This window comes from Sinocyclocheilus anshuiensis, unplaced genomic scaffold (assembly GCF_001515605.1).
Source record: "Sinocyclocheilus anshuiensis isolate Anshui unplaced genomic scaffold, SAMN03320099.WGS_v1.1 scaffold1272, whole genome shotgun sequence".
NCBI lineage: Eukaryota > Metazoa > Chordata > Actinopteri > Cypriniformes > Cyprinidae > Sinocyclocheilus > Sinocyclocheilus anshuiensis.
Genome location: NW_015547713.1, coordinates 513,248 through 525,098, shown reverse-complemented (window position 1 = coordinate 525,098; position 11,851 = coordinate 513,248). Strand labels below are relative to the sequence as shown.

The window sequence follows — 11,851 nt, the reverse complement described above, 5'->3', positions numbered from 1 at the left end:
GTGTTGTGGCTTGTTTCCGATGTGTTGTGGCGATTTAGTTGTGTTGTGGAGATTTTGCTGTTTTGTGCACTACTGGGTCACCATAAGTTCATGTGTTGCAGAATCTCTTAAGTTTACATGAATGGAAACTGTATGAAATTGAAAATTGTCTTAATGAAGAAAAAATTGCCTCATAATTAATCAAACTAGCATGTTTTTAAACTAGGGTATCTTAATTGCTGTCACAGACAGTAAAAAAAAAAAAACTGCCTGTGTTTAACTCACCCTCAAGTCATCCTAGGTGTATATGACTTTCTTCTTTCAGACGAATCCAGTTGGAGTTATATTAAAAATTGTCCTGGCTATTTCAAGTTCTATCATTGCAGTCAGCGGGTGTTGCAGTTGAAGAGTCCACAAGCCGTCAAATAAAGCGCGCGCATCCATAAAAAAACGTGCCTCACACGGCTCCGGGGGGTGGATAAAGGCCTCCTGTAGCGAATCCATGTGTTTTTGTAAGAAAAATATCCATATTTCAAATGTAATAAACACTTTTTTCTCTCACTTCCGGTTTCTGTCATGCGCGGAAGCCGTTCCGGCGGATGACGTAGCACATCGGCGTTGCGTGATTAGTGACGAATGCGGAGAGAGAACAAAACAAAATGCCGGTCACGAATTAGAAGTACAAACCGAGGATTTGTAAAGAAAAACATTTGAGGATTTCGATATAAACTAAGAGGAAATTGGTTTTCCTTTGCTAAAGTAAGGAAACTTTGCTTCCTTTGCTCCTATAAACCAACTCGCGAGGCTAGCATATCTCAGAGGCGCGCGCACTGCACATACGTGCTGCGTCATCCTCCGGAACGGCTTCCGCGTATTACAGAGAGAAAAGTGTTTATTACGTTTGAAATATGGATATTGTTCTTACAAAAACACATGGATTCACTACAGGAGGCCTTTATTCACCCCCCTGGAGCCGTGTGAGGCACGTTTTATTATGGATGCGCTCGCTTTATTTGACGACTTGTGGATTGTTCAACTGCAACACCCGCTGACTGCAATGATAGAGCTTGAAATAGCCAGGACAATTTTTTATATAACTTCGACTGGATTCTTCTGAAAGAAGAAAGTCATATACACCTAGGATGCTTCGAGGGTGAGTAAAACACAGGCTAATTTTTATTTCATTTTAAATTTTATTTTGGGTGAACTAACCCTTTAATTAAAAATGAACTCACTGATCCATAATTAACCTTATTTGTCCACACCAGTAGCCCTATAATTCATTTTATGAGCTCATAAAAAGTGGATAAAATGGCATAATATAAGCATGACACATCTTTATCCATAAGAGTGGTTAATTTAAATCAAATTATGATTCCTATGCCTGAAAAAGTCATGGAACATTAAGAAGTTCTAAAAAGTGTGGTCACATTTACTGTTGTTTTGATAATTTATGTGGGCTAAATCTAGTCATTTGGTCATTTGAATAAGCTACGTTGACCAACAGAAAGCTGAACTATCACTAAACTTGACAATGGACAAAATTGTTTTTTTTTTTTTTTTCATAAAATTTTGTTAATATGATGACACCGTAAAGGCACAGCCACATTAGGGAAACTTTGGTGAGACTTCACTGGCAAAGTAGGTTTACATCCATTGTCAATTGTGTAGCATTGCATGAAGCATCACTTACTCAGGTCACGTCCAAACCAAGTGGTTTTATACTGGTAAATGCACATTTGCGTGTTAAAAATGAATCCAATGTGAAATCGGTTGGTTTGGACATCAACAACAAAAAGTATACAAAGTGCTTTTTCCCCTCATAACAAATGCTGATTAGCATTTATGCTGATTTAATTTGCTGTCTTATAACTGTGCACGATTATATGGTTAGTTGAATTGTATTATCTGCATTATCTTACTTCCTGCCATCTGTGATCCTATCAGGCCAGGCCTGTGGCCCACCAGTTGAGAACCACTGATCTACATTTCAGAGCGGCACACAGAAGGACTTGTGTTTCCCATGGTGACAGTGAGTGTTTCCTTCACACTGTTCTGTGCTTAAGGGTGTGAGGTTTCACATCAGTGCCATCAGAGGTGCTAAATGAATAGAGAGGAACAAGTGTTCAAGGGTACCAGTCAGCGATTTCACCAGATCAATACAAAGCTATTAGCTGTTGGCCATGTTACAGCTATTGACTTTTCTAAGATCTAATGTATTATTTATTCATGGCCCATCCATACTCCCACTTTTTCAGAGTACACAGTTTTCACACTCACAGATTATTCTCAGAAATTCATGAAGCACATTCATGAGCACTTGCAATTACACATTCTTGGGCACGCAACATTAGTCTACAATATGTCTGCCATCAAGTGATTTTTTTTCACACTTGATTTGGTCTAGTTTTTAATCAAGCAGGAAGATGGTAGAAGTTTTGCAGTGCTGTAAATTATATGTAAAATGCATAGAAAGTCCTTCTGAAAAATGATATGTTCTGTGTTAAAGAGATGCTCATCATGCAAAATTAGTTAAAGAATGCCAAGGTTAGCTTCCAAGGAGTAAAAGCAATTTAAAGAAATAGTTTACTCAAATTCAAATTTGCTGAAACTTGGTGAGCTGACATGTAGCTTTTGCAACATGTAGCTTTTCACTTCACAAGACATTAATTGATAGGAGTTGTGTGGATTACTTGTGGAGTATTGTAATGCTTTTATCAACTGTTTGGACTCTCATTCTGATGGCACCCATTCACTGCACTGGTGAGGAAGTGATGTAATACTAAATTTTTTCCAAATATCTTCTAATTAAAAAACAATGTGAATTATGTTTAAATTTTTTGGTGAACTGTTCCTTTAATATCTTCAGCCAACTATTATAACTACAAGTCACAGTACATTTCAAGAGCAGCATTTAATGCAACTGCCAAGATTCAATGTCAGTGTGTTATTTAATTTGTACATTTCTAAAGATTATCCTAAAATCATAAAATTACAAAGGAATTTTCTCCCTGTCAGTTTCAACCTGTTTTTATTTTGTTTTTTAGAAAGGATTCATGCATTTTCTTCCATTACCTATGTTCACAATTTTAATTAAGTGTCACCATGACAACTATGGTTCTTGAAAAAAATAAAAAACAGTGCAGCTATGGGGAGCAAAAAGTAAAGAGGAAGAAAAGAAGAACGTGTAAATACATCTTCTAAACCTGCTAATGAGGTGATACTGACTCACAATCCTCATGTGCTCTTCAAAATTAGAGATATAATAATTCACAGTGAATGAAACTCTCAGTGGGCACTCTTGTTACTGTGCTACTTTGCTCACATCATATTTCACCTGTCTAAGAGTGTTTGTCTAAGAAATTATTATTAAATTATATAAATACTAGTGCTGTCAAGCATTAACGCAGGCGATTATTTTTTTCAGTTTAACACGTTAAAAATATTTAATGCAATTAACGCAGCGGCAGAACTAGGGGTCGCCACCCCACTCACAACTGCTGCTTCTGTCTATTTTTTTCTTGACAAGAATTGCATTTATTTAGACGCAGAACATCTTACGACCACATAAAATGGGAGACTTTTCAGACACGCGTTCCAACTTCACCTCTGCACCAGGCGCGAGTCAAATGAGCGCGTTAAAGCAATTGTTCAATTGCACGAACAAATGTGCCGGCACACACTGTAGAACATGCAATGTCGTAGTTATGTCGTCAGTTAAGTCATTAAGTTACCAAAAAAAATATTTGCATTTAAACCTGCCTTAAAACTGTGTATTTGTTATATATGAGTCATATTTAAAGGGACGGTTGATTGCGAGTTCACTTTTTTAATGTTAGATAGTGTGTAATGTTGCCAAATGTCACAAACCCAGAAATTTACATAAACCCCGCCCCTGTGAACATGCAACAAAGGGGGCGGGGCCATGTTGCGCGGCTTTAGAGAAGTTTCCGGACAACGTGCAGTACTCGGTTAACGAATCACAACACACTGGGCCAGCTGACCAATCTGAGCACATTGCATATTTCTGAGGGAGTGGTATCATAGAAACAGGAAGTCCACTGGCATTCAAATAACAATGGAGACAGCAGCTTACAATAAAGGTAAAATGTATGAAAAATAAGGCGTTTTTTTTAAATGAAGCACGAAGACATGTTACACTGCACCCCATAAACACAATCAAGCCATGAAAAAAAAAGCAGTCAACCACCCCTTTAAGAACATGTCTCTGAAATACAGTAGTTTTCAAAACTGTCCTGTCCTGGAGTCTCCCTCATCCAGTGGCGGATTTAGGCATGGGCTACATGGGCAACCGCCCAGGTCGGCACGGGGCGCCTGCACCAGAAAAAATAAAAAAAATAAACGGAGCTTGATCAGGTTTTTACCGCTCATTTGCATGGCACGTCAATATCATGTCACCTTATGGGTCAACTGTTCGGGACAGAGTGTGCGCCCGGAGAAAAACTCTCTCATTCAGACGCATACGGAGGGTGAACCATCTCCAGGGTAAGGCTAAAATAGTTTAATGTTTAGGCTACCCAAGGCACATCATAATCCCATCTTTATAGCAAGTACCAGATATGGGGATCATGTCATAAATTATTTTAATACGACTGAATTTGTATTTAACTTGATCACATAAAAAACAGCTACGCTTTTATTTCCACAGTTATTCAAACAGCTAATAAAAATCTACCAAAAGCGAGCAAAGAACATTTAAATGAACATTTAAATCAAATAACATAACTGACTATAGTCCAGTGCGAGTTTAAGCACTCTCAAACAACTCCCGTTATAATCACTGAAGCTATAAGGCAAAATTAATCTCTCACTTACATAACACATACATCTGCACTTTGTTGATTATGATGAGATAATTCACGAGAGTGCAAAATTCAGTTAGTGAGCGCGCGTACTGAACAAAGCTTCTGCGTTTCAGCTCATTCAATTAATTTTCGCTTTATTCCCTTTATTTTACGTCACCTCAAAAAAAAAAAAAAAAAAAACCCCGCAAAAGTTAAATGGTATGTATGCAGCTATCACTCATCTAGCTACAATAGGCTAACATATAATGTGATGCTATGTTGCTTGTTGTTATTACACATATAGAGAACAACAATAATTTTTCTGTCTAACTAGCTTACATAATCAGACAGTAAAATGTGATATTGTAACATAATGTGTTTAAAAAACAAATGTAACATACTCACTTTATTATTTTTTACTGTACAGTTGTGCAGTTTTGGAGGGATGTATCATATTTTTTATTTATTTGTCTGAATTTGTAATAATCTAAATATATACATTTATATAAAATAGCAAAATTAATGTAAAATTAATTTAATTTAGAGGTGGCAGACGGGGTGATTCGCCCAGGGCGCCATACAAGCTAGACTTGATGAGGGACACTGCCCTCATCACACCCGAATCATCTCGTCAGCTGAGGTGGTAAATATGTAAAGAGATGCATTTCAGATCCGCGTCATGTTCAGCAGCAGCTCTTAAAGTAATAGCAGCAGCAACAACAACAAAAAAAAACCTAATAACCCAGCTGCTGTGATGTCTGTTAATCAAACAACAAAAGAAATGAGGAAATCAATAATTTTTTATAGCTTTAAGGATTCATCTATATTTAATTTAAAATGTAGTGTTTGATAACTTTATTCAATTTCTGTATATTTCCTACTTGCTGAATATGACATTTATTATAATGGGTTTATGTGAAGATTGTTTTAAGTTCACATAAATTAGAAGTTATTTTAAGTAGTCTAATAAATATTCAAATTGATAGCTCTCAATTATTCTGTAATGCTGAATGGCTAATCAATGGTTAAATATTAGGGGGAAAACAATTTAAAAGAGACATCAGTAGTATTAGTATCAGTGATACATACTGGCCTTCAGTCATAAAAAAGACGCCAAAAAGCATGTTAAAAGACTTTAATGTTAGGTGGGATTAATCACGATTAATCACAATTGATTTCAGAAAATATGTGTGATTAATTAATTTTTTTTTTTAATCGATTGACAGCACTAATAATACACAAAGTTGAACTATTGAGCTTGAAAAAGACTGTTAGAAAATAATTTATGTTAGAACCATGTAGTCAAAATGATTATCTTAAAATGGGATTTATTTTAAAAAGGACAGAGTATGGGGCAAAAACTTATTCAGCATTTAATATTTAATATTTAATATTATTTTCAATAAAGGCTAAATCTCTGTAAATTTATATCCCTTTTATAAAATTACCTGTTTTCTGCCAAATCTGTGATGTGCTGATGGCAGCTTACAAAATCCTAGAATCCCAGAAAAACAAAGAAAAAAAAAAGATAGATAACATGCTTGCTAATAGTTAGTTTAATAGATAATTAAACTAAGCTTAATCACAGTTTCATTATTTACATGTAAAATGCACACATTTAATTATATGCAATCCTTCTTTATTTTAAACCTGCCTGTGATTCAAGCTGGGTATTAACTGGTTATCAATTACAATCATTGTTTTAAACAACTAGGTAGACTAGGTCATGAACTCACACCAGTGATTGCATTTTTTAAATTAAAAATCATTCTAAGAGCTGTCATGAGAAAGGAGATGAGAGAGGAAAAAAACAAAAACAAAAAAACCAAAGCAGCCTTATATGAATCTGCTTAAAGGTGAAGTGTATTTTTTTCATGCTTTCTCCTTTCCTAATTTAATAAGACAACAGGTCATTTTGAGTTTAGTTTGAGCAAACTCAAAACTTTTTTTCTGCATTAATATTAAGCTTTTACTTTCAGTTAATTTAAATATGTGCATATAAAAGCTTTAAATGATATAAAGCTTTAAAAATAATTTATGATTACATGCTTTCCTTTAGCTTATTGTTAAACTATATAAAATTCTAAATAAATTCAGCTAATTCACTTGTCAATCTTTCAGCAGTGGTGACCACCATAAGAAACTTCTTATCTTGTAAATATGTTTTCATTTTCATTAAGATTTCTTAATCTTCAACAGAGATGTGTACTGCGGTGACTCTCCCGCGAGAAGTGAATCAGACAGACTTTCTCGATGTTTCATGTGTGACTGTTTGCTGCAGATGTCACACTTTTGGTGCACATTCTCCAGACTTAAACCATGTTGGATTTGTCTAGTTTGTCAAATTTGAACCAACTATAAAAGTTAGAGTTTGTTTAACTATCTTTGTGCAACAGGCCTCTGACTGAATGAGCATCCCGCCAACCCGCCAAAATTGAAACTCAAAATAATCCATCAAATAATGTGACTACAGTAAGTTCAGTATCCTTTTAGTTATATTAGTAGTTAGTCATAGCGACACACAAAGACACACCAATAACACGGTCTCCTGAGAATGAACTGTTTTCTGCCAAATCTGTGATGGGCTAATGGCAGTTTACAAAATACAAGAATCCCAGAAAAAAACTATAGACTGATAACATGCTTGTTAATAATAGGTTGTGAGGAGATAATTAAACTAAGCTAAATCACAATTTCATTATTTACATGTCAAATGCACGCATTTAATTAGATGCAATCCTTCATTATTTTAAACCTTCCTATGGTTCAAGCTGGGTATTAACAGTCTGGTTATCAATTACAATCATTGTTTTAAACAATTAGGTAGTAGACTAGGGCATGAACTCACACCAGTGATTGTATTGTTTTAATTAAAAATACTTTCTCAATGTCACACAACTATCTTGGCGCAATCAATGTTTTTAGTTTAATGCAGGACTTAAAGTTGGTCTAACCAATGACAGATGGGGCAATTGTTCAGAAAACAAGTTTGAAACCCAAAATGCTTTTTTAACAGGAAAAATGCCAATGCTAAAATGGAAAACATGAATTATTTTAAATACCATGCTTGGCAGGTAGGCAATTTTGTACTTGGCAGCACCCTAAATTTTGTGACTCATACCAAAGTTTCTAACCATAGTGGTCAAATGCATCATTTAAATGCATGTAAACTAGATTCATATAACCTAGTAACCTTTTAAACGTAAATTTAGCTAATTTCTATTTTATGGTCTAGATATCCCAATCTTTTTTTATGTTATAAGATCTAGGTCTTCAACTCTGCTTCTGGGGACACACTGTCTTGCAGAGTATGTTTCAGCTCACCTAGCCTGTGGTTTTTCAAGCGATCCTGAAGGCCTTGATTAGCTGGTTTCAGGGTTAAAGCTATAACTCTGCAAGACAGTGGGTTGAAGTCCTAGGTTAAAAGATAATCATACTTTTTTGTGTTATTTGCAATATAGGCCTACATATGCAATTTACTCTCATTAAATATATAATAACACATTAAACTCGAAAGTTTGTGGAAACCAAATATTAATTTGAATAGTGCCTCTTACCTGAAGCAGGAAGTCAAACAAGGCCAGCCGCCCCCACTCTGAATGATGAACTCCCACACAGCTTGTAAAGTTCAGTGGCACCCGAGTACCACACCTGCTCTGAAGTAGAGTCTGATACTGTGTCCAAGTAAGTGAGAAAGAGTTCTGGTCATTCTCTGCATCTGACAGATGTTGTATGCTGGGATCCCACCATATCACTGGTCTGGGAGATCCATTGGTGTATTTGTACGGTAGAATCTCACTGTGGAATGTTCTCAACACTACGGGCAAGCTCCGGTTCAGACCCAGAACCCTGTCAAGGTGAAAGGCGAACACCTCGAACCAGTCATTGGGACGTTTTATGAGTGCACAGCTTCCTGTCTCACAGCGTGTGATATGATTGTCCCCTGCAGGAACAAATATGTCTTTTTTCTCACTAAATCTAACCTGAAGGACTTGTCCATGGCCCGGAAGCCTGGCTTTACTCAATACAGTGCCTCTGGAGAGAAGTGCCATCTTTTTTATATCATCCTCACTGAGCCAGGGTAGAGACTCTGCTTTGGTTTGGTTCCAGTTTTCAGTGAAAGTCTCTTCAGAGACCTCACACCAGTCATTGGCTGACACCTTGATGCCAGCCTCTTCTGGAATCCCGTCATTGGTTTCTGCTCTGAATTTGGGCCTCTTCCTCTCAGAGGGCCCTGCTTGTCTTTCATGTGTTCCTGCTCCTCCAGGGGCCTGTTTCAGTTTTACCACCTGCTGTGTATCAGAGAACTGCCCCACAAGCCTCTTTGCATTGGCCCCATCTGGAGTGCATTTGTGCCTGCATGTCTTGTTGTTTGGGTGGAGGCTTTGGATGCTGGCAGACTGAGGGAATGCTGGGTCATGTCTGGAGCGAAGAAGATGTATGGTTGGGTTAGAGTTGCTGCTATTTCCTAGTTTAACGGCTCGCCCTCTTTTGGCAGGGGCTGCAAATGGCTTGACTGGATGCTTGTTTATGTTCTGCAGATATCGTTCTTTTTTGTTTGCGTTACTTCTTGCAGGCTTTTTGGTTGATACTTTTTTCTCTGCTGTTTTTCCAGAGGAAAATGATTGTTGGTGGTGGTTGACCATCAGGAGATGTTTAGCAGAATCTTTAATTTCAGGGTTCTTGCAGGTTTTGCTGTGTTCGTATGAAGACGTTGGCAGATAAAGTCTCAGAGACAACTTCTCGACCAGCCTGCTGGGTTTGTTATTGCGGGGGCCCCGTAAGTTGAGCCTGCTCTGCTCAGATGGGAAAAAAGGCAGGGTGTATATCATCACCACTGATAGACTGAAGAGAAACAGGAAGGCCACCACAAACCGACATTTTAGTCTGAACTTCAACCACACTCTTAAAGCCTGCAAGACACAGCAGAGAAGGTAGTGGTAAAGACAAAAAAGTACAATAAAGTCAGCAAGCAAGTCGTAAATGTCAAAGAGAAAAGGCTTTATAAATAAGAAAAGCAGTTTGGATTACATGAAAGGCAGGGAAATCTAAATGAGGGAATATTTTTTGAGGGAATTCCATTCAGAGGTCTGGATTTTGAATGCACATGCTTGAGATTCATTTCACCCATTTCCATATGTGGTTAAGACTGACATTATGCCTTTAGGCCATAGATTTTCCATATGTGTCCATTACTTTGTGCACTCCAGTGTCAGACTGGAATGTAGATTGGATTTTTTTCACAGCTGTTAGTTTTACGGAGATATGTTGGAGAATGAATCAGCCTGAATATGGAATGTTTGATTCAAGGTTATTCTTATAATATTCTTAACATGAATGATAAAACAGGGTCTGGAGCATGTCACTGTATTTGGCTTGTTTTTTAGCTGCATTCTCTAATTTTCCTGCCCCAGACTTGACCCATTCTAAATTGGGCGAAGCCTGCCATTTACGGTTTAGAAGAGGTACCAATCATCCCGAAACTGTACACACAACTGTGAAAAGTCAAATATAGCTTGAAAAGGCTGCTGAAAATTAGAACATTTGTTGACTGTGACAAACAGTGTAAACAGTTTAAACTAAGCAAAAACTACAGTAAAGCTCTTTTGAAAAAGTTAATAGTAGCTCACTAAAGACATGTAAAGGGACAATTTATTTTAAACATATAACCATACTTTGATATAATTTATCATTTAATCAGTGCTTTTAATCATTGTTTTGTCATGCTAGTCATTAGAAAAAGTAGTTTGTTACTGGAAAATCTACTCACTACTCAGTCATGCTACTGTCAAATGTAGCATAGTTGCTCCCCAACACTAGTGTAAAAAAAGCAGTTTTAGAAAATATGCATTTAATATACAGTACATATAGCCTGCATAATATACTACTTAATAACATATGTTTGATATTAATCATGTTTGCAGACATTAAAAGGTCAATATAAAGGCGTAAATATGTGCATGTCCATGAATACTGTAAACATGTCCATGATACCTAGATGTATTTCCACATACATCTGGATGCTAAACAGAAAAGAAATTTCTCAATACTGTGAGATCTCTCCCTTCTGGCTGACATTTTTATGACTTTAGCAGATAGCACCTGTGAAAGACTTCTAGTAGGCTTCAGTTTAAAGAATGTCTTATGTGCAGTTTCACAAGGCTGGGAAGTAGCACACAGCCTGCGACAGGTTAGGGCCTGTTTGACTGCTAACTTACACAAAAAACTGAATGTTTCTTTGAAGGCAAGTGGATATTTAGGTCATAATTATGCATGAAGAAATCATGCAGATTTCTAGCTGATGCCAGGTTCACTATGTAGGTTTTTGCCATGTTTGCTGTGCGGTAGTTTGGTAAAGGGGTCAAATGTTAAATAGATGTACAGTAGACACTTAAGCAACGCTTTAAAAAAATGTGTTTAAGAATTCATAGTTGATTTGATTAAATACACCTGTAACCGATTACAATTTGATATTTTGTGTCTAAATAAATAGTCAAGTCACTTTTATTTCTATAGTGCTTTATTTAATACAGATTGTGTCAAAGCAGCTTCACAGTGATAAACATAACATAATCAATTATGAAAATAAAAGAATCAATTATGGAAACTCATAGGGTGCACAATAAATCAGATTTTAATCATAATCATGATTACTGCTTCACTCTATTTGGTAAGCATTATAATCTGAAATATTTGCCCACTGGTTATTTATTCTAAAAATAATAATAATAATAATAATAATTTTCATTGGTATTTGTGTTATCTTGCATTGGTAACAAGCCTCAACGAGCTTTCATAGTTGCACTTGCCAGTTGTCAAGAGTTCAAATCTCCCAATCAGAGATTAAAAGATATTCAATAAAAAATAAAATACTAAAAACATAAATTAGTTTTTGAATGCTACAAGTAAATTTAATCATCACAACATTACAATGTTCAGTACGAAAATGGATAATTATTTTGAGATTTGCAAAAAATTACATTAGATTTAGATGTTAGATTAGATGACAGCAAAAGTAATATACATTTAATGAACATGCACAATTAAATATCCAATATCGTTTGATA

The 11,851-nt window shown here is 36.1% G+C and overlaps 1 protein-coding gene across 1 annotated transcript in view; it reads right to left on the bottom strand.

Moving 5' to 3' along the window:
- LOC107704082 (protein FAM198A-like) overlaps positions 1 to 9,915 on the bottom strand; it is a 19,166-nt gene extending 9,251 nt beyond the window's left edge. The window contains exons 1-3 of the mRNA XM_016506926.1: positions 9,912 to 9,915; positions 9,816 to 9,832; positions 8,342 to 9,697 (exon numbers count right to left, since the gene is read on the bottom strand). Coding sequence (XP_016362412.1) covers positions 8,342 to 9,697; positions 9,816 to 9,832; positions 9,912 to 9,915 — 1,377 coding nt within the window. The remainder of the gene's footprint in view (positions 1 to 8,341; positions 9,698 to 9,815; positions 9,833 to 9,911) is intronic.
- Between the last annotated feature and the right edge of the window lie 1,936 nt (positions 9,916 to 11,851).